Here is a 22,934-nt window from a genome sequence, read left to right on the forward strand (position 1 = left end):
TGCAGTATTTTTAAAATGCATTCATACATAAAGTGATTACGCCTCTTGTGGTATAAGCGCGCATGCGCTACCATGTTGCCGTGCTGTCGCGAGACCTGGCAACTCCGAGAATGAATAAAACCACAATCCAGTCGCGCGACAGCTCGTAGCAGCTAGCTAGCCCAAACTTTACAACTGTCTAGCTAGCTAGGCAGGTAAATAGGTAAGTAAATAGATGATTGATGTGAGTAAACACACATTTGGGATTTTTAGAAGTCGTTTACGTTACAAGTACGGTTACGGTAAGTTATCTCGCTCTTATAACTTGTTTATAATTTGAGTTTATAACTCGTTTAGGTCGTAGTTAACTAGCTCTCAGGTCAGATTTTACACATAATCCAGCGTTAGCGAGCTAGGTTGCTAGTTGGATTAACAGTTTATTTAGTTCCTGGTTCATGACAGCTTGTTTTATTGCCTTTTAAATAAATAGGCAGCTTCCGTGTGTGTTTTTGGATGTTTATTCACGGTACACAGTGACATGAACGAGTCGTCCTAGTTTATCCAGCTAGTTTATCCAGCTAACATATCCGCTAACTCTTATTACTCGGTCATCCCGGGTGAACCGCTATGTGAGGCAGCACCACCTCTAAGGTTGTCGTTTATAACCATGAATGCCCACTGACCAGCAAAGGTCAGGAAATATGCCACCTTAATTATTCCCAGGCTTGTGGCTTGACATTTATATTTGATTGTTGATTATTATCTAATTGTTTGGATTATTAATTACAGGCTTAGCCAACTTTGGAGCTCTGTCATAAAATCCAGTTAAATGTATTTATTTTATAAGATTTGACGTGGCTTGTAGGTGGTGTATGTAAAAAAAAAAAAAAAAGTTGATTACTGCCATGTGCTGCTGAAGATGAATTTATTTATTAGTTCTGTAACTAGATAGCTAGCTAGTCTGCCTTATGAACTTTTTAATGGCCATTTCCGTCCCGCCCTCATTTTAAGGGAGCACTATTTTCAGTCACTCAGCGTTTTCCAGAGTTCCTTAACTAATAACATGGGGGCTGTGTTGCTGGGAGGCTTTTAGAGGAAACGTCGCCCTGGCGTCTTGTTTTTATGCTCTTTATTTTGGTCATAAGAGCCTGGGTAATTTTATCAGTTGTTGGGCACTAATGTCATCCCTTGCTGGCCTGACGCTTTCTGTTTCTCCCTGTGCTCCCTCCCTCGTCTCCCTCTGCGTCCTAACTACAGAGTAGCATCCGCTCACCCGTCCCGCCAGCCGCAATGCCCGTAAAGCTTCGTGTCTTCTCCCTCAACTGCTGGTGAGCGTGTACACCCCCCCCCCTTGCCGGCACTGCAAAATGGCAGCAAAGCCAAGTGGGAAAAATGTAGTCTGCGTTCCCCTTCTCTTTTGTCTGACGCTGAACAGTTCCGGGCTAGGTGGTGAATAATTTATACACAGCCACTATCAAATGTATGACACTAGTGTGTACAGAGGCACGGGTCATGATGCCTTATCCTTTGTGGACATGTTGTATCATACTTTGGTTCGATCTGATTCATTTGATCGTTGCACTTCTTGGTGCAGGAGGGTGTGTGGTTTAATGCTTTGTGTGCGTGTGTTTCTAGGGGGATCCGCTACCTTAGTAAGCACCGCACACAGCGCTATGCCATGATCGGAGATCATCTGAGCAAGGAACGGCATGATGTAGTGTTACTGCAAGAGGTGACGGACACACACCCACCCACACCCACACATACACACAAAACAAACAAATCACTTAAGAAATAAGATAATAAAGTTTAGTTTAGAAGCTTGCCCTTCCTTCCAATCAGTTGTTTAAACCCACATCCTAATTTTGCAATACATTTTAATTGATCACAGTGTTTTTTTATTTTATTTTTATATGTAGCTTAGTAAATGCTCTATAAAATTCGGCTGGCTGGGTGTAGTAGTTTCTAATTGCAGCAAACTGTAAAGGTGGGATGATTCACAGAGGAACAACACTTAACTAAAAACAATGTTAAAAAAAGCCGACATATTTAGTACTCAGTTGAACTCAGTGACTCCCTGATATCTGATCCGTAGTTAACGAGATAAATCTCTGAGAAGACGCGCTGGTCACACCTCAGTAATCTTACCAAGCCGTAATCCTACCATTTGCTTCCTGAAGTGGTGTGTCTTTATGGGGAAATCTCTTTTTGTGCTCCTGGTAGAGCCGGTACAGCGCGGTGCTTGCAACACACAGGTCAGGGGTTCAGGGAGCATAAATACTGTCAGACTGATAAATATGTAGGTCTAAGCCGGCCTGGATAAGTGCTTATATAAAGAAAGAAAGTGGAAATGCTTTTTCAGTATGCTGGTCTTTCTGTGTCCTATATAGTGCTGTGAAAAAAATTGGCATATGTTTTATGTCTGTGTCATGGCTACACCTTTCTGAAGCACCCCCTTTAAGGTCATTAGATTTCATGTATTAAATGTCATGGTTTTCCTTTGCATATGGCTTTTGTTGAGCTGAGATAGGAATTCAAATGCTTCTCTATTTGTATGCAAGAGTTAGTTTTTCAGCCGAATAGTGTCATGCAATATCGGTGGAATCGGTCTTGGGTGAGTTTCCCGAAACGTTCTTAGCGCTAAGTACTTCTTAACTTCATACGTTTCATACGAGGTTACGAAGTACTTAGCGCTACGAACGTTTCGGGAAACCCACCCCTGTTTCCAAACTTCTTTTGTCCCAATAAGTATAATCAAGTTTATGGAAAGCTGACCAGTTGAGTTCACAGAAGTCTCCTCTGGTCCACGCTCGTAGAGTGCTCTAATGTTCCCCTGTCTGACGAATCCTGCCATGCTGGTGTGTCTAGGGCATCTTGGTTCGGAAAGATGGTGGAACCCATTTATCAAATATCAAGTAAAAATATCAATCACTTTAATGGCTGCTTGTTTCTGTTCAAGTGGTCCAAAGTTCTTTTAATTTGAATTATAATGAGCCTCTGATGCGTGCAGCTGCCCACAGCAGACAGGACTCCACCCTTAATGCAATACTCACTCCTGAAAAGACAGGAATGCCATCCATCAGCCTTCACTCAGCAGGCATTCACACGCTGTTATTGACACTATGCGGTGTTGAAAGGTCTCTTCCTACTGCTGACAGAGTTGGGTTACTCGCCCTTTACTTTGGAGGCTTAGATTTTTTATTACGATGCTAGTCTGTTCGTGTTTGTCTAACGTCCATGTACACCGTGTCTGTCTGATCAATAAAGATTTCAAATGTGCTACATGAGAGAGTGAGTGGAGTGTAGGGTTGTAGTTGTAACTTTGCACGCAGTTGGTTCACTGTAGCATTTCGGCTCCGTCAAAAGAGTGAATGGATGCTGAGGGTCCTTCTGTCTGCGACACACACACTCACTCGCCCTTCATCATAGACAGAAGAATATGTCGTTAGCATTCTGCCCTGAAGCCCTCAACTCTGCTGTGCATTTTGTCCTGAAGAAATTTGCTCGATCAAGCAAGTTCAGTGCAAGCCTAGTGATTTTAGAAATGCTGACCAAGTTTTATTGGGGGAAGTGACAGTCATGTTACTGCACTCGGGAGAGGCGGGGGGGGGACAAAAACCTTTAAAAAAAAAAGTAACGATGAGGTCGTAGTTTGCTTTTTCTGATCACGGGTTGTGTTTCAGGTTTGGAGTGAGAAAGACTTTCTCTTCCTGAAAAAGAAACTTGGAAGCACACATCCTTTTTCACATTATTTTAAAAGGTAAGACCTGATTCTTGCGACTTTGTGCCGATAGATTAAGTACTGGGCCATGCTTTGTAGATGATAACCGGATTTATTATTAAACAGGTTTATAGTTTTACACCTGTATTTATTAGGACAGGGTGAAGGAACAGCCACTCTTAAGAGCTGATAAAGTTCTGCCTACGTCATCTGGCGCAAACCTTGAACCTCCCAAAGAAGTTGATTCATTGCATTATCCTGAGAAATATGAAACAAAAAGCAGTTTTCTGTATGGTTAAACATAAAAGATGTCTGTGTGTTTGTAATCTCTCTTCCTCAGTGGATTTTTTGGGAGTGGACTTGCAGTGTTTTCCAGACACACAATCCATGATGCGTATCTGTACAGATACTCTCTGAATGGCTACCCCTATATGGTGAGAGTTCTAAAAGACAAAATCTGTTAAATGTAGAAACGTGGACATGCGTACATGTATGACGTGTTTGCTTTTGTGTGACAGGCACATCATGGAGACTGGTTCGGAGGCAAAGCAGTTGGGAAAATATTGCTTAATGTCAGTGGACTGTCAGTGCATGTCTTCGTCACACATGTAAGGCCGCACAAAGTGTGTCTGTGTGTGTCTGTGTGTGTGTAAGTCTGGAGTTTCTTTCTCCCTAAAGGTGAGTTTCTTTCTCCCTACAGCTGCATGCGGAGTATTGCAGAGAGCAAGACTCTTATCTTCCTCACAGGGTAGTGCAGGCCTGGGAGCTCATGAACTTCATACGGTACAAAGCAACTCAAATTCTCACCATTGTTAACCTGACAAAGCAAGCACTACTTTTTATTTTTTGGGAAAAGTGAAAAAAATGGCTCATTCTGGAAGTATTTCTTCCTTTTCTACACATATAAGTTTCCTATACCTGGCAGCACTAGAGGTGTGGCACTTCTATAGTTTCACCTTGAACTATCTTTTGTTGTGTGTCTTTTGTTGAGGAACAAAATAGAGGTTTATATAGACCCACTGTGTGTGACTTTAATTACTTCAGTTTGTTTGAACACCAGCAAACCATTTTCCAAGTAAGCTTGACCACTAGGATACTACAAGTAAAAAAAACCACACGCTGCGCTGATGGCTCCACCTTCTCCACTCAGGCACACGAGTGCTGGGGCGGATGTGGTGATCTTGGGGGGCGACCTGAACATGCAGCCAGGAGACCTGGGCATGAAGCTGCTGCACGGCTACACTGGCCTGCAGGACTGCTTCACGGAGACCGCCGCCTTTGACGTGAGGACGCGCGCTCGGCCGACACTTAAGCTCAAATCGCTTGATGGCAAACGCCACAGTGTATCTGTTAAATGCCCTCCAAGGCAGTAATTCATGTCATCTGTTTGAAATTACCAGGGCTGCGAGCAGGGGTTCACACATATTATGGACAATCTCTTTACTAATAAGCAAGAGCTTATTCCACTCGGAGGAGGAATCCGTATAGACTATGTATTCTTTAAGGTGAATATGCTTGAATGTGCCCCTGGAAATGTTTTTTTTATTATTTTTTAGCGAGAACATATCTTCATGTTTCTTCGAACACATTCGGTCCGGTTCTGACCTGTAATATTATGTTGTATTTTATCAACAGGGATCAAAGAGGGTGGATGTGAGGTGTGAATCTCTAACCACTACAAAAGGCGTTGTCCCTGGTCACCCCTTCCCGTACTCTGACCATGAAGCTCTGTGTGCTGAGCTGCTACTGTGTCCCTCAGAAGAGGGGAAGGGAGAAAGTGTTCCGGAGAAAGACAACACTGCAGGTATACAGACTTCTACAATGGCTTCTTCTTATTCGCGCCTTCTTGGGCTCCGGGTTCTTTTAAGATGGCGAGTTCATTCTCTTTCTCTCGTCCCTGTTCTCTTAGGCAAGCTTTCTGATCTGGTCAACACTGTGACTGAGGCTCGCACTGAGGTGAAGGTGGGCGTTCATTGCGCCGAGCGCATGCGTCACACAGCCGCGCGCCTCGCCATCATGGGCCTGGTCCTGCTGCTGCTGGAGCTCGCCATTGCAGCCGTGCCGTACCTGGCCATGGGGGCGGACCAGCCCTTTCCCAAGACCACCTTCTACCTCCTGGGGGCGCTCTGCTTCGCAGTCCTCCTCTCCACTACCCTGCTGTACATCTTTTACACCATGGAAGTGAAGGCTCTCCAGGGAACTGAGGACCAGATGAGACTCGCGGTGGGCAGCCTGCACGAGCGCCTGAGGGAGTTCCCCAAGGCTGCGTGCAAGGGCCGCTCACAAAGGGAATGTGACGGACTGGACCCGAACACACCGGACCCGGATGAGTGAATAACGCACAACTCCATGACTGTGGAAGCTGCCGGACGACTTTGCCGAAACTGTTACGGGACGCAGAATGCTTCACCTTACCTTACTGCACACCTGTAAAATACCGTTCTCCATTAGTTAAGTAAATCACTAAATCGGCATCCTTTTCTGTCTAGGCACTTATCTTTAGGACAAGACTGTGTCGAGACAGAAAAACATATTCCTTGTGGATGGACTAAATTATGTCTCAGGGATTTGGTTGGACCAATCGCTTAGCTCGGTTATAATGGGAGCTCAATCATTTTGATGAAGACTGAAAGAAACCTTGAAATGTAAGCAATATGTTTAAATAAGATAATATACTGTGTGCTGTAGTGATGCATTAAAAGAATGGACCAGTATATAGTACACTCTTTGTCTAATTTTTTTAATCAGACCTGTGAGAAAGTAGCACTATTTTTAAAATATGGGATTACACCTTGGAGCAATTGTTTTAGTACTGGGGTTTATCATAGTGTACTGTGTGTGCATTGAACTGTTAGGTAGTGTTGTAGACCTGGCGGAGGAGTCTTACTATTTAGCCTTCTGAATGTCCGTAAGCTCTTGTCTGAAACCTGCAGGCAGGTGACTCTTAACAGGATTAGCCACCTCATTTCTTTATCTTGGTTTGCCTTCATTATTTAAAAAGTTTCTTGCTGGTCACATTTTTGTCTGATATTGTTTTCATTCAAACAGCAGTAACTGTAATGACCTTTCAGATTTTATTATTGTATTTTGCACTCTGTCATGTACTCTCATTTAGCAATATCCTCTGTTTAACATGCTGTATACCTGCATAAACTGTGGGCCCTCAAATACCACCCCTGAGTGGACCGTGTAGTGCTAAGACCACTGTACTGCGATATATCTACACTTCTATGTCATATGCAACTTGATAGAAATGTGCTGTGTGTTTATCCTGTATGTGCCCAGTTTCACATACAACTCCAGTAATTTTAACACAGATGCACTTTCCTAGAAGAAATAAATTCATTTTACAAATGGGAAAAACTTGGTTTTGTCTTTGAATGTCAGGAAATATCCACATGTTTAATCTTTGACTTGGTGTCAGTGTTTTGTTTCTGAAGTGTTTCATATTCCTATTCATTCATATTCATATAAAGGTTGCAATTCATATTCATAAATAGGTCTCCAATCTGAACCCGAGTGGTGTTTTGTTATTGGACTTCTGTGCTCGTCACAGTCTGTCCATAACGAACACCATGTTCGAGCACAGAGGTGTCCATAAGTGCACATGGCACCAGGACAACTTTGGTCACAGCTCGATGATCGATTTTGTAATCATGTCGTCGGACTTGCGACCGTGTGGAGAGAGGAGCTGAGGTATCGACCGATCACCACCTAGTGGGGAGTTGGATCAGATGGTGGGCGAGGATGCTGGACAGACCTGGCAGACCCTAACGTATCCTGAGGGTTTGCTGGGAATGTCTGGCAGAGGAACCTGTCAGAAGGGTCTTTAACTCCCACATCCGGCAGAGCTTTGACCGCATCCCGAGGGAGGCCGGAGACATTGAGTCCGAATTGTCAATGCGGTGAACCGGAGCTGTGGCCACAAGGTTGCCGGTGCCTGTCGTGGCGGCAATCCTTGAACCCGATGGTGTACACCTTGGGTAAGGGAGGCAGTCATGCTTAAGAAAGAGTCCTATTGGGCCTGGTTGACTCATGGGACTCCAGAGGCAGCAGACGGGAACAGGAGAGCCAAGCGGATCGCGGCTTTGACCGTTGCGGAGGTATCAACTGTTGTGGGAAGAGTTCGGTGAGACCATGGAAAGTGACTTTCGATTGGCTCCGAGAAGATTCTGGCAAACCGTCAGCCAACTCAGTTGAGTTGAAAGCGGTTCTCAACCAACACTATTCAGTGGGGCTGGGGATCTCCTGGCCTCGACTGGGGATATCATTAGGCGGTGTAAGTAATACTTCGAGGGTCTTCTCAATCCCACATCACGTCTTCCATAGAGGAAGCAGAGCTGGGGGACTTGGATGGGGGTTTGCCCATCACTCGGGCTGAGGTGACCAGGGTAGTTGTGAAACTCCTTGGCGGCAAGGCTCTGGGGGTGGATGAAATCTGCCCTGAGTTCCTTAAGGCTTTGGATGTTGTCGGACTGTCCTGGCTGACACATCTTTGCAACATCGCTTGTACATCGGGGGCAGGCCCCCTGGACTGGCAAGCCGGTGGTGGTTCCCCTTTTTAAGAAAGGGGACCGGAGGGTGTGCTCCAACTATCGGGGGATCACACTCCTAAGCCTCCCCAGTAAGATCTATGCAGGGGTTCTGGAGAAGAGAGTCTGGTCGATAGTCGAATCACAGTTACAAGAGGAACAATGTGGGTTCCGTCCCGGTTGTGGAACACTGGACCAGCATCTCTTTTTTGCGGATGATGTGGACCTGTTTATATCATCGGGCCAGGACCTACAGCTCTCGCTGGATCAGTTTGCAGCCGAGTGCGAGGCAGCCGGGATGAGAATCGGCACCTCTAAAACTGAGACCATGGTACTCAGTCAGACAAGGGTGGAGTGCCCTCTCTGGGTCGGGTATGAGTCCTTGCCTCAAGTAGAGGAGTTCAAGTATCTCGGGTTCTTGTTCACAAGTGAGGGAAGGATGGAACGAGAGATTGACAGGCGGATTGGTGCAGCGGCTGAAGTATTTCGGATGCCGTTGTGGTGAAGAGAGCTGAACCAAAATGCAAAGCTCTCAATTTACTGGTCAATCTACATTCCGACTCTTACCTATGGTTACGAGCTCTGGGTAGTGAACGAAAGAATGAGATCGTGTATTTAAGTGGCCGAAATGAGTTTTCTCCGCAGGGTGTCCGGGCTCTCCACTTAGAGACGAGGTACAGCGCTCGGAGTAGAGTCGCTGCTCCTCCACGTAGAGAGGAGCCAGTTGAGGTGGTTTGAGCATCTGGTGCGGATGTCACCTGGGCACCTCCCTAGGGAAGCGCTCCAGGCATGTCCAACTGGGAGGAGGCCCCGGGGAAGACTCAGGACACGCTGGAGAGATTATATCTCTCGGCTGTCCTGGGAACGCCTTGGTATACTCCCAAAGGAGCTAGAAGAGGTGGCTGGGGAGAGGGAAACCTGGGCCTCTTTGCTTAGGCTACTGCCCCCACGACCCGAACCCAGATAAGTGGATGACAATGGATGGATGGATGGATGGATGGATGATACATTTTTTTGGAGTGCAAAAATGAGATACAACAGCATACATGTTCTTGAATCCAATTTTAAATAGAATATAGTATACACTGTGATGATATAGAGCCTGACACTCAACTCCACTCAAATTCTGATCATATATCTAGCAAATTGTGGAACCTAACCCTAGCCTCCTAGACCACGTATAACTATGAGGGTTATACCCTTAGAAGTTTTTTGGAAAGACGCACATTCCACACACCCTTTATCGACTATATGTCTGAAATTACAATTACTTAAATAACATAAAATAAACATTTCAGTGGCAAAAACTCTGACAGTTACACCTTTTACTTTGCTCAACAAATATGAAAATGAATGTGTCTTTTGTAATGAGACACTCCTGCCACAAGGGTGCGATGTCAAACACTCCGACTGTTGAATACGCTTAACATGACGGTGGTTGAGCATTGCATGGATTGCTTTGTTGTTTTTTTAAACTGATTAATAAGTAATTCCCATTTTGATAAATGTACAGACACCACACTCCAAGCTGCTGTCTATGAATTTTGTGAAGAGTGTTGTCAATGTTGTCATTTACGTTGCTTTTAGATATATTTACTTGTGTGTCATTTTTCAAAACATTTTAACTTAAGACAGAAAACGAACTTGCTCTGGCGTCGATTTACTATATATTTATGGTAATTACATCTATTAAAGCAGCTTATTGCGATTTCTAAATTGGGAGTAACCTCCTCTTTCCCATCCATCTTCACTGGCGCACTGGTTTGAGTCTCACGTTTTATTTTACAGAATTTGCTGAAAGCAGGGATTAAATGGGTCATTAACATGTCCTGACATCGACTTGATGTTGATGATACATTACTAGCACAGCAGGACCTGCCCATGCACATTAGTATTCTGCAGTCTTGCCCAAGGGTGTGGTGCAACCTTCTGTCTGTCGTATGTAAAGTTTGTCACTGGAATTTGGTTTTTAGACTTCATTTCCTTGCTTTGGGAGAAGGTTTTTTGAGGCATGGAGGTATTAGTACGTTCAATACATGCCATACTAAACCTAAAAAATGCAACCTGTTTTATTTAAGTCAATGTGTCCTTGTTTGTCAAATCTTTAATGTCAGAAAATTAAAGTAATCTTCTGTAAGCCTAAACAAGCCAGCAAGAGCTCACACAAAACAAAACTCTGGTTTATTCAATTTTCCTTATAAAATGCATGAATTAAACTATATCATGATCACACATGGTTGTCTTATGCACCAGAGGGAGTGGTTGGAGCGTCACATGGGCGTGAATCACCTTAAGGTGCAGGTAGGTGTAGCTTTGCGCACAGAGAGGGTCACACCTGAGAACGCAGGAACCGGAGGAACTTACACATCTCTTTAACGTTGTCCCAGGCTGAGTCTAAATGCGAAGTCTAAACGAATCGGTGTACCAAACCATGACGCTCGAACCTTTAAGGACAGCGTTGTCGGCCAGCGATGTCGGGGAAACCTCGCTGGCTCTGCCGTCGGATCGTGGTGTGCGGTCTGCGCAACAGAGAGTCTTGGATCAGGTTTCTACACTGAAAAGAACTCGGTCGAAATATCGGAGCGCCAGTGCATCCGGAACTCTATCCCCCACCAGTAAGTTATTTATGCATCATAGTGCCTGTGAATGATCCTAGACTGTGAAATCAACTCTTATGTTGTTTTCTGGACCATAACCGCATGCACTGGTGCGCAGTTCCTTCCTAACTGGGTTTGCTTGGTGCGTCTTTTTAGAACCGGATTGTTTACTTTCCTCCATAAACGTGATTATTTTCCGCATAGGTGTTTCACTAATAGGTTATGTGTCTGCAGCATGTTTTCATGGTTAATAGTGTTTTGAAAATCACGAAAGACACAAGCAACCCCAAAATACATGATTATTAACAAGGACCCCTAAAGTTTCGAAGATATCTGAATAATGTCTCTAATCTTCTCTGTAATTAGGCCCTCCTTTTGACGGCACGTTTAATGACCACAAATTCATCTATAATTGGAACGGATTGGAAGGCTCCGCAAATGGACATATAAAAACGGTAAGCTGTGTGTTATGAACATTCTCTGCCTTCCTGCGTTTCTTTGCAAAGCATAGGCAGAAATCTACACTGGTTAACAAACAATTAATCCAAATAAATGCGATGTAATTTGATGTCTGCGCTGTTTCCCGGAACCCGGAAGATTGACACATTCATGCAGGTATTTTAGAGGGAATCCGTGTAAACGCACATTGCTTTCCTTTAGCGCCATTAATAACGTGTGCGTATGAATGCAATGCGCAAATCGCATTATTAAAAAATAAAAAATAATTGACATTATTGGCATTATACCATTGCTACCATCAAATCTAATGGTGATCTAAGACTTCTGTACAGTACTGTACATTTAGCAAATATTTTAATGTTTCATTATGAAGACGTGTTAAATACGCAAACATGTTCGGCTGAAATGTATTTGTGCTTTTCTGTAGAATATGCCAAATGTCTCACCCCTCTGGTTCCAGAATCATACAAACATCCTAAGTCTCTTATAGGCCTACTTGAATTGTTGCGATTACAACAAAATCAGCAGTTAAAGGTTTACTGTCTTCTCCATGCTTTGGTAAAAGCAAAACTAAGGGATTCATGCTGCATTTAGGGATTAGGCTGTAATGCGTGGCTCAGGTTGAATCAGGTTGGAACACTTTGAGTTTATCCGATCCAGACTCCGGGCTGTTATGCATTGGATGTGTTAATTTAGATGTAATATTTGACAGCCACTCCAAAAGTATACTGAGACATTTTGCAGTGATGCCTTTCCTGGTTGTGTGGGCACAGTTGGTGCATATCTGGGGTCTCTAAAGATTAGATTAGACTAGATTTGATTTGATTTGATTCGATTCAACTTTATTGTCATTACACATGTTGATGTGCAAGGGAAGGAATTACTGTTTAGCACCTAACCAGAAGTGTAATAAGCAGCAAGTGCAAGATTCAGTTTGAAGTATGTACACAATACAGGAAGAGGCATGGTGCAAAACAAAAGCTGATATATTATTGAATGTACTATAACCATAGTATTCAGATGGGTGTGCTATAAAGGTGCATTAGTCAGAGAAGGAAAGTGATTGTCTCAAGAGTCTGGAATGAGAACAAAACAAGCATTGAGAATTATCATTCTGTGGCGAGAGTTCTACTGATGATCTCATCTGTTCTGGGAAACATGCACTCCCATAAATCGTATTTATGAAAGAAATGTACTGGAGACTTTAACAACAGAAAAGGAATGAAATATAGGCAGCCCTGTATTTTATTTACCAGCCAAATCTCACTATTCTAATTGTTTGGGAAAAGTGGGAAGATTTCTAATAATTGTTACCGTGTTTACGGTCCTGTTGTATTGTTTACTTGTTGCAATAGTGAATACAACTAACTTGAATTTGACTGTCTCATATGTGTATATACTATGGTTGTAATTATTAACATATACTGACACATATATTAACATATCGCATGAGACCCATTCTCTACCACGTGTGACATGAGTAATATTTAAAGTAACATGTAAAGGGAAGCTGGATTGGACACCATTTGGTTTAAGTGAGCTATGGACTAATTAATTTGATATTTTGATATTTGATGTTATTACTGCATGGTTACCATTGCAACATGTAGACAGCAATCATGTAGGTTACACAAATCATGTAGCACACAACCAAACAAAAACCCAGTCATGACCTCTTATTGTTTATGGGAAACAGAAGCATGGTTACAAATACAAGACCATCAGCAGCTGGGGCTCCAGTGGGCAGAGGTTCCCCGCCAGCCCCCCACCCATCAGCAACCCCCGAATCCAGACTGATGGCTTCGCAGGCACCATCAACTCCAAGAAAATAAGCAAGGGGGAGAGGAAGCCCACCACGCCCACCACGCCTACCAGACCTGGACCCGGTGGCCAGAACCCAGGGAACGGCACCCTCATTCATCCACCCTCAGGAGGTTTTGGGTGAGTAACACCTGAGATTGCTCCCGTCCTTAATGACCTCGGCCACACAGCGTGTCTCGGTGAATCGACGTTGTCTGAAGGTGTTTTTTTGCTGTTAGAAGGATTGACGAGAAACGAACACCTGATATTACACTAAAGGAGGCGGTGGACTGCATTCAAAGCACAGATGAGAACTATCAACTGTGTGGAGCCTCCTACATTCAGCACTGCACATTCACAGATGACAAAGCCAAGAAGGAGGTAAAGAAGGAAATGTCAAAATGGCCAACAAAAGTTTTCAGCGAAAATCTAGTAAGGCTAACACTGATGACAGAAAGTGAAACGATACCAGTTTTAGCATTATGCTAAATGGAGGCTACTAATTTCGCCACAGTGTGACTCTAGTAAGGTTTCCTATTTTACTTTCTTTCTCAGTTTCTTTGTGAATTGAAATTCACAACATTGAAACGGTCACCTCCAGCGTCATCTGTTTCTTAGGCATTCTGAAACGGTCCTAAACTCCCTAAACTCCTCTCGATCTGCTTCCTGTATGCTTTCATCCAGTGGTGGAGCTAGACTTTTTTTCAAGGGGTGGCCAAAGGGTGAGCAAGGCTTTCATCCACCCTTCCTCCACCCTTCCTCCACCCTTCCTCCACCCTTGCCACAAGCACCGTTCTCACTGCCTAACCCTCTCCCAGGTGTTGAAGCTGGGTGCCGTACCTCGTCTGGTGTCCCTGATGGGCAGCCCCAGCCCGCCGGTCCAGCAGACGTCCGCAGCCGCTCTGCGCAACCTTGTGTTCAAAGACCGGGCCAGCAAGGAGGAGGTGCACCGGGCCGGAGGCGTGACACAGGCCTCGCAGCTGCTGCACGAAACCGAGTCGTCCGAGACTCAGAGACACGTGACAGGTACATGACCCGAGGAGTGTTTAATCCCAAGGCAGGGGTCTGCTGGCAGGAGGCTTTGCTTCTTCTGTGAAAGGAGAGCATAAGCAGTAGTTTGGATATGTCCTACAGTGGAAATGAAGACCTAGTAGAAGGTAGGAAGGTCAAAATGGTAAGCAGTGACTCAGCATTGTCGGCATTAATTATCAGCGGCATTTTGGATGAATAGCATTTCGTGAGCCACCAAAGCAAATCTGATGGGTGCCCATGTCTCTGATCACTTTCTTGATTAAAGCAAAGAAAAGAGCAAACAATTTTAACCATAGCAACATTCAGCCTTAAGGTAAAATCTAGGTAACTAAATCCTCCACAGTTTGGTACGAAGGCACTTTTGGGATGTTCATCAACTACAAGTCTGTGCTGGTAAATGTATTGTTTCTTCCTTTGCCAGATCTAGCTAAACCTGAACAGATCCAAGCCAAGCCTTAAGCCCCAGTGTTAATCATTACTGCAGTCCCTGAGCAAGCTTGCTTTGCCCATAGCATTAGGGATGAGTTGTCTTTGCGTTGTGTCCCTGTCTCCACCCAGGCCTTCTGTGGAACCTGTCCTCAGTGGATACTCTGAAGCCCGATCTGCTCCGCCATGCCCTGCCTTGTCTCACCCAGTCAGTCCTGGAGCCGTTCTCCGGCACATCGGACCTCGAGGTCAAACGCGACGTGGACGCTGAGACCTTCTACAATGCTACAGGATGCTTGCGGTGAGCAGAGCCCGTTTATCTCATGATTATTAATGGACGTGATTCTGTGGTTAGATGCCATAATCATAAATAGACCCAAATGACCATAAGGTAGGTATCTGATGTTTTTGTTAAACGGTCAATCAGCCAAGTAAGTGCAGAATACCCTGCTGCTAATGTATGTCACTGCAGATTTCAAGCATTCTCGTGGTCGAGTTTGTGTTTTCATTCAAACAATCGGAGACAAAAGCCTCATCTTCCACACGTCCTGTTGCTCAGAGCGTGAGCTGTCCAGACACTGAGAATGTGACAACACACTGTGTGAACCGGTCTGCTCGTCAGACTGGGGGAAGCCGAGGGATTAAGTGGAAGCCGAGAGAAGGGATTGTCCTGGTGTTCTGTTACGCAACTGTGACCTGTTCGGTTGCCCCACCAACAGAAATCTGAGCTGTGGCAAGCAGGTGAACCGACAAGCCATGCGCAACTGTAAGGGACTGGTGGACTCCCTCAGCACCTACGTTCAGAACTACGTCGCCGAGGGTGATGTTGACGATAAGGTGACTTCCTCTGCTGACCTGCAGGCAGACTGTTGATGATGAATGAGTGTTCAGGGTAGGGCAAGTTAACCTAAGGTTAGATTAGGGGTTAGATTTGCTTGTTCACTTACAAGAGATGTATGATGATTACATTCTGTTATGACAGTCATGCCATTCTTAGTGTTAAAAGCACACCTTTGAGAAAATGGTGCTCTTTTCTGTCATATCCTGTGTAGCGACCTAGGAATTATGGGGAAAACTTTGTTTTCACTACATATGAAATAGTAAAAAAAAACTACTTTAGCATTTGAAAACAATTCTATTGCTGATGTAGCTGCAGACGGTTCAAGCAGTAGTAAAAGGCCTAACAGACGCTTACGGTTTTCATCGCTGCTGGTTGCTCGTAGTCTCTGGAGAACTGCGTGTGCATCCTGCACAACCTCACCTACCAGCTGGAGACCGAGTCCCCCGCCGTCTTCAGCAAGATCAACGCTCTGGCCAGCCACGTCAACCGTAACGCCAACGCCGCGGACACCGGCCCCATCAGCTGCTTCAGCGGCCAGAGCCGCAAGATCCAAGAGGTTTGCCGAGAAACGCGGGGATGTGTACCTGCTTCGTCGCCACAACGCTTGGTCGCTATACGAAATACTATCAGAAAGTGAAGATGTTCTGTTTTCTGTCTCGCAGAGCCACTTTGACTACCCAGTGATGGAGGAGTCTAGTCCCAAAGGCCAGAACTGGCTGATCCATTCACGGGCACTGCAGTCCTATCTCACGCTGATGGGCACCAGCGAGAACGAGGCTATCAGGGAGGCGTGCTGTGGGACTCTCCAAAACCTCACAGCCAGCAAAGGCCTCGTAAGATCCCCCCCCGCCCCACCTCCAAGCCCAATTAAGACAGCCAGGAACGCAAGGAAATATGAGCAGGCATTCCTGGGAAATAATAAGAGACACAGGGCTAAGGTTGAGTGCTGCGTTTCTAAGCAGGAAGCTCCAGGGATCTCCTGACATCAGCCAGGCTGCTGCTGCTGCTACAGGTTTAGCTCTTGTGTTCTTGTGCGTCGCAGGCGTCTGATGTTCTGAGTCAGACCATCGTGCAGAAGCTGAATGGTCTACGGCAGATCTCACCCCTGCTGGAATCGGACAACTCTACCATGAAGAACCATTCCATCTCACTGCTGGGGAACCTCTCCCGAAGCCCTCGTCTGCACAACGCCATGGGTAAACCCACAAACGCCTCTCCGTTAGCACCATGAACCCTGTGTGTGTTTTATTATATCATCCATTATTATATCGTCGTCCAGGCTGTCATGGCTGATTTCACTTGGTAGTCTGGCAAACTTTTCATTATATTTGTCATTATATGTAGGTTTATTAAATTATTGCATGCAGTGTGATACACATGTTGTGTGTTGTTATGACTGCTGTATATGTACTGGCTGTATAAAGGTTAGTGATTATGAAGAGTTATCTAGGAAGACAGATTACCTTATGCTTCATTGCCAGTTGTGTTGTGTAACAGTACTTACACTGATATTTGAAGGACCCACCAACAGGGTCCAGACTCCCTTTTCCACAGCTATGTGGCTACACATAATTCCTATTAGTTTCAAAGCTAAATACTTTTCAAAATGCTAAACAGTGCTAAATAATTCTCTATAGTTGCTGAATAATGTAAGATAATAAGATTAATATCTAAATTATAAGCCTGGAGTTTATGAGGTTAATGATTGTTTTTTGAGCTGCTTGATGTGTCTAGGGTGTCTGTTTAGTTATTGATTTAGCTGTGTGATTTTTCTTTGGCAAGAATGTCTTGTGTGTTTTGTGATTTGGAGCCGAGTCATGAGAGCGGGACTGTGCGTTTTCGTGCGACGTTCAACCCACCACGTGCCGCGTGTCTCCCACAGCCCGCCAGGCTCTTCCACAGCTCGTCCGCAGTCTGAGCTCCGCCACGCAGGGGGCAGCCCTTTCCCCCGAGTCTGACAACACCACCGCCACAGCCTGCAACGTACTGAGCAACCTGATAAGGGCGGAGCCCGAGCTGGCGAAGCCATTGCTGAATAGCAGCCTGATCAACTCGCTGAATAACCTGAGCCTGAACACGTGAGTAGCTTTATTGCGCAACAACCACGGCGCTCGAGTCAGGCATGTAAAGTTGTCTCACGCAGGTTCTAAGGTGGTGTTGGTGTGTTGTTTGCACAGAAACATGCCCGGGTCCAGCAAGGCTGCAGGAGTCCTGCTACACAGCCTCTGGTCAGACAAGAACATTCAGAGTGTCCTCAGAAGGGTGAGGTCATATATCACTCCTTTACACTGCACCAATGCCATTATGGTTAATTCCCAACATCTCCTAGTAGTTCATAAAAAATCAGTTTTTCTAACAAACCTGCATTATGATGTTTATCCATTTAATAATCAATTGATATAAATTTGCATGAATGACCATAGTGGCACTGCAGTAACAACACTGACAATGTTTTTTCCTTGGATTAATTTAGCAGTAATTTGCTCGCATTCTTGACTGGTTGGATCTGTCTGGTGTGGTGTAACATATATTAGTTTCTGTATGTAGAGGCAAGGGTGTGCTTGGGTGTGTTCTGTTTTGACTGGGTGTGGCAGGGAAGATCACACTGGGTGTGTAACTGCTGTTTTCAGTTTTAACCACCCACGTCTCACCGAGCCAGTTACTGTAAAGCAGTAGGAGTTTGAAAGTATTTGAAAGTGTCTTTGCATTTTAGTTTAGTTTAAGTATAGGCAGTAGACCTGCTGTCAGAAAGCTCGTGTCCAGTGATGCGTCAGTGCAAACATTTGGCCTCATTGTGGAATCTCGCCACGCTAGTTCCCGTGGCAAAAGTCGATCTAAAACCATTGACTCTCAGAGAGTGCTTCATTTTCTATTTCCTGCCCTTTCGATATAGGACGGGAAGCAGCTTTTCAAGATCATTAAAGAGCATTATTCAAAAAAACTGGTTTATAATTATGGCCTCGGGTGCTTGCTTTTCTTCCATCTTGTCATGTATGACTGGGAAGGTAAACAGCAAAATCCCCAGTGTTTCAATCATTTTACAACGTTCATATATGTTCAGCTGTGCTTATGTCTACTTCAGCACTGTAGGGGATTCCACTTTTCCATACGTTGCCTACAGTGTCATATTCCCCAGCCTATTTATGCAAAAATAGCTCTTTAATACGTAAATGTGATAATGGTGTTATTTTATTTTCTTTACCTTCCAGCAAGGGCTGAATAAGAAGTCATTTGTGAATGACATAACTTCAGCTGCTATCAAGTCCGTTCAAGTGATTGAGTGAAAGTCTTCAAGCAAGTATTTTTGCCAACAAATATGTGGGATATATAATGCCACAGAAAAGTTGAAAGAAATGAACACTGGTTATGTATAAAAGCACAAGCAAATTATTTTTTCTTGTCAGCAGAGCTGAAAATCTTTCTAAAAATGCTCTGGAACGTACAGAATTGTAGTTTGTGCGTGCAAAGGTAAAGAAAAGGTGGCACAAAAAGAACATGTAAAGGCATGGTTTGGCTAAATAAATAAATTAAATCTCATTTCTACAGTTTTAACCTATTATGTATTCATATTAGGTATCTAATGCATATTTGGTGTCTAACGTTTCATTTAATATTTTGCACTAAAGCTATGAGTCTTGCAGGAACATTTAAGATATTTTTCATCCAAAATCTTTTCTGTAAATACATTCTTCACACACTTACCTACATATAATTCACTTCAAGTTTTACGTTACGTAACACGATGTGGTTTAGGTCCTGATTACTGAAATCTAGAAAAATTTAACTTCACAAGATAGCTATGTGCTATAAAGTTAACATTGGATAAATGGAGTCAATTGTTAAACACTTTGGTGTGTGATCTGTATGTTGGTACACCTGCTAGTGCGTTCTAGTACGAACGGTGTGCTGTGCATACCCGTCAGTACAGTTAAAACCGTTGCGAGTGGAATGCATTACGACATAATCATTTTCCCTTTATTGCTTTCACTGCACAGCAGCTACACATATTGGACCATAGCTACTTTCTTCCTTTGAAAGTGAAAATGAAGTTCAGTTAGAACTTCTGCAGATTGTAGGCTAGTACCAGTTAGAGCACAAGTTTGTAAATATGAACAAACTGTCCATGCTATTTTTTTTTCCAAAATTGTTTATTTAATGTTTATTATGTATAAACATTCAAATATAAATAAACTACGTTTATACGTAATAATGTTTATACTTAATAATGTAAGCGAGTATGATGACGTGATAATGATGACGTGATAATGATGACGTCAGCATGTATTTCTAAAAGGTTTTGGGTGAATTGTTTTCTAGTATCATCCACGCTCGTTCGTAGCTAAAGTGCAAAACTGGTAAGGAAACTCTGGACATCAGTCGTTTCTATGCTGGTGAACTATATTTGGAGTTAGCGGGAAAGTGTGTCAATTAGATTTTTTTGTTTTTGTTGCCAAGACCGTCGTTTAAATTACCTTCACGATGTTGTTTGCCGTGGCAGTTGTTTAATTTAGCTTCACTGCGTTGTGTTGGCACAGCAAATGCAGGTGTAATGTTTGTCTTTGCAATTTCCTGTTGATTTCATTGTTGCTTGAAAGCTTTGCATCAAGAGGATACACTTTGTTGTTATTTTTTTTAAAGGAGACTTTTGTTTTTTGTCTCATAATTTTGTTTTTCTTTTGAGTGTATGTCTGATTTGAATAGTAAACGCATTACATACACCTGCAGTTAGAGGGATGTTTATGTTGTTACTTTCTTGTGTTTTTACGTATAATTTTGTTTGAATTCAATACCATCACAAATAATTTGTGTTTTTGCTTCTGCCAGCAGTTTAAAGTTAGTATTAGGATGAGGTGACATTATCATAAGAAACACAAATACTAGTTTTGTTTCCTTCTTTTCTCTGAGGCCTTTTATTATTTTTTGTGTTCTCATTTCGTCTTTCTGTTTAAAGTGGGGTCTGCGATTTTCACTGCAGTCTCATGTTTCGGTTGCTAAGGTTTGTATAACAGACAGCAAATAAAGTTTTCCAAAAAGGCATTTGTGTTGACTGTATGACTCTGGTCCTTTAATGAGATGCCACTACTGATGTGCTAAATAAATGGCTACAGTATGTTGCTGGTTAACACATATTTGGAGAGAGAAAAAACAACCCCCTGGGTAAACAACTGGTGAAAAACATAGCTTTCTTACATTAAAGAACGTACTATTATGAGTCATTTTAACCAAGCCACTAACATCAAACAGGGATAAGAATCAAAACTATGTTAATCTGGTTAACCAAAGCATATCAGCTCATGTCTGACTGTAAACACGCTGTCGGTATTCAAGTGACACAATAGAGAATATGTCTGATAACATGTAAAGTCTGTCAGACCTTTTCCTCCTATCAGCATATTTTAATACCCCCAGAGTATTTACCACCCCCAGCACATTTCACATATCCCCAGTGTAGTTTATTACAGCGTCCCTTTGTCTTGCGGGATTTCCTGGGATCCTCTGATCTACAGCAGTGACGTATTAGATCCAGGGTGTTTAATGAGCTCTTGTCAAGTTCAGGCAACAGAGAGAACAGTCGACTCTTATCAAGATTCGATCATTAATGTGGGACTGTGGTTATTGATGTACAAGTCACATAAACTGTTCCATTCACTCTCATAAATTATATTTGTGTAAGTTTGGATTGTATTTAGCATAAATCAAAACTAATGTTGGACCTGCTTCTTATTAAATCCTTTACTTAAAAAAGCCACAAGGCTCTTGTAATTAATTTGCATAGCCTAAAGTCTCAGCAAAGAAAACAAACAAAAATATATACAGAAAAAAATGTCCCCATTCGCACTCCTTCAGGCAGTCTCTCTCTCCTTCAAGATTGTGTTCTCATACCAGAGGCCTGGGAGCTTGAGGGTTCTGTGCAGTATCTGAGCTGTTCCCAGGACTGCACTCTTCTATCTGAGCTGTTCCCAGGTCTGCACTCTTCTATCTTAGCTGTTCCCAGGACTGCACACTTCTATCTGAGCTGTTCCCAGGTCTGCACTCTTCTATCTGAGCTGTTCCCAGGACTGCACTCTTGTATCTGAGCTGTTCCCAGGTCTGCACTCTTGTATCTGAGCTGTTCCCAGGACTGCACTCTTCTATCTGAGCTGTTCCCAGGACTGCACTCTTCTAACTGAGCTGTTCCCAGGACTGCACTCTTCTATCTGAGCTGTTCCCAGGACTGGACTCCTCTATATCAGCAGTTCCCAGGTCTGCACTCTTCTATCTGAGCTGTTCCCAGGTCTGCACTCTTCTATCTGAGCTGTTCTCAGGTCTGCACTCTTGTAGCTGAGCTGTTCCCAGGACTGCACTCTTCTATCTGAGCTGTTCTCAGGTCTGCACTCTTGTATCTGAGCTGTTCCCAGGACTGCACTCTTCTATCTGAGCTGTTCCCAGGTCTGCACTCCTCTGGATGGGGATCTTGAATGGGGTCCATTCTCCCAGGTGGGAGTAAAAGCCTCTATATCTGGAAGGCCAACAGGACCTTAGCTTCTGTCCAAAATGTCTTGGTATGCTGAAGCATTCATAGTTCCTTTCACTGGAACTAAGGGGCCAAGCCCAGCTCCTGAAAAACAACCTCATACCATAATCCCCTCCACCAAACTTTACACTTGGCACAATGCAGTCAGACAAGTACCGTTCTCCTGGCAATCACCAAACCCAGACTAGTCCATCAGATTGCCAGATGGAGAAGCGTGGTTCATCACCAGAGAACACACCTGCACTGCTCTAGAGTCCAGTGGCGGCGTGCTTTACACCACTGCATCTGATGCTTTGCATTGTACTTGGTGATGTATGACTTGGATGCAACTGCTCGACCATGTAAACCCATTCCATGAAGCTCTCTGCACACTGTTCCTGAGCTAATCTGAAGGCCACAGGAAGTTTGGATGTCTATAGTGATTGACTCTGTAGAAAGTTGGTGACCTCTTCACACTATGTGCTTCAGTATCCGCTGACCCTGCTCTGTCAGTTTACGTAGCTGACCACTTCATGGCTGAGTTGCTGTCATTCCCAAACACTTCCATTTCCTTATAATACAGCTGACAGTTGACTGTGGAATATTTAGAAGTGAGGACATTTCACAACTGGATTTGTTGCACAGGTGGCATCTTATCACATTTCTATGCTGGAATTCATTGAGCTCCTGAGAGTGACCCACAGAGGTGGGGACTCGAGTCACATGACTTGGACTCGAGTCAGACTCGAGTCATTAATATTAAGACTTTTGACTTGACTTGAAAAAATATTCAGAGACTTAGACTTGACTTGGACTTTTACACCAATAACTTGGGACTTGAATTGGACTTGAACCTGTTTACTTGCAAAGACTTGATTTTTTTAACCCCAAATCTAAATTTTAAAACGCATATTAATATTTATAAAGTGCGCCCCATTAATTTCATTTCCGTCCTTCTGACGCAGACCGGCGTTACACCAGATTCTGTGACCGTTGAGTTTTGTGACCACAGGGGGCGCTATTTCACAGTTTCTGTTCAGAGGCACAAACGCAT

At 43.8% G+C, this 22,934-nt stretch overlaps 2 protein-coding genes across 4 annotated transcripts; both read left to right on the plus strand.

The window, feature by feature from the left end:
* Positions 1–121: 121 nt before the first annotated feature.
* Positions 122–7,068, plus strand: smpd2b (sphingomyelin phosphodiesterase 2b). 2 transcript variants are annotated; one of them, XM_077013896.1, is made up of 11 exons: positions 122–281; positions 1,237–1,307; positions 1,615–1,711; positions 3,663–3,739; positions 4,041–4,134; positions 4,219–4,308; positions 4,401–4,483; positions 4,851–4,983; positions 5,101–5,205; positions 5,336–5,504; positions 5,610–7,068. In XM_077013896.1, the coding sequence occupies exons 2-11, from the start codon at positions 1,270–1,272 to the stop codon at positions 6,032–6,034; spliced, it is 1,311 nt and encodes a 436-aa protein (XP_076870011.1). In that variant the 5' UTR covers positions 122–281; positions 1,237–1,269; the 3' UTR covers positions 6,035–7,068. The 2 variants fall into 2 exon arrangements, with proteins under 2 accessions (XP_076870011.1, XP_076870012.1); XM_077013897.1 differs by lacking the exon at positions 1,237–1,307 and having other exon boundaries at positions 123–281.
* Positions 7,069–10,546: 3,478 nt separating this feature from the next.
* pkp1b (plakophilin 1b) lies at positions 10,547–20,424 on the plus strand. 2 transcript variants are annotated; one of them, XM_077013902.1, is made up of 13 exons: positions 10,547–10,847; positions 11,196–11,284; positions 12,985–13,229; positions 13,328–13,469; positions 13,907–14,114; positions 14,679–14,847; positions 15,266–15,383; positions 15,770–15,943; positions 16,050–16,220; positions 16,430–16,583; positions 17,270–17,465; positions 17,565–17,649; positions 18,597–20,424. In XM_077013902.1, the coding sequence occupies exons 1-13, from the start codon at positions 10,631–10,633 to the stop codon at positions 18,669–18,671; spliced, it is 2,043 nt and encodes a 680-aa protein (XP_076870017.1). In that variant the 5' UTR covers positions 10,547–10,630; the 3' UTR covers positions 18,672–20,424. The 2 variants fall into 2 exon arrangements, with proteins under 2 accessions (XP_076870017.1, XP_076870018.1); XM_077013903.1 differs by having other exon boundaries at positions 13,331–13,469.
* Positions 20,425–22,934: the final 2,510 nt, after the last annotated feature.

This window comes from Brachyhypopomus gauderio, chromosome 8 (genome assembly GCF_052324685.1).
Source record: "Brachyhypopomus gauderio isolate BG-103 chromosome 8, BGAUD_0.2, whole genome shotgun sequence".
Classification (NCBI taxonomy): domain Eukaryota; kingdom Metazoa; phylum Chordata; class Actinopteri; order Gymnotiformes; family Hypopomidae; genus Brachyhypopomus; species Brachyhypopomus gauderio.

Coding starts and splice junctions, on each gene's coding strand:
- smpd2b (XM_077013896.1), top strand. CDS start 1,270: ATGCCCGTAAAGCTTCGTGTCTTCTCCCTCAACTGCTG. Junction 4,135..4,218: donor TGAATGGCTACCCCTATATG/GTGAGAGTTCTA, acceptor TTTGTGTGACAG/GCACATCATGGAGACTGGTT. Junction 5,505..5,609: donor GGAGAAAGACAACACTGCAG/GTATACAGACTT, acceptor CTGTTCTCTTAG/GCAAGCTTTCTGATCTGGTC.
- pkp1b (XM_077013902.1), top strand. CDS start 10,631: ATGCGAAGTCTAAACGAATCGGTGTACCAAACCATGACGCTCGAACCT. Junction 13,470..13,906: donor ATGACAAAGCCAAGAAGGAG/GTAAAGAAGGAA, acceptor ACCCTCTCCCAG/GTGTTGAAGCTGGGTGCCGT. Junction 14,848..15,265: donor AATGCTACAGGATGCTTGCG/GTGAGCAGAGCC, acceptor CCCCACCAACAG/AAATCTGAGCTGTGGCAAGC.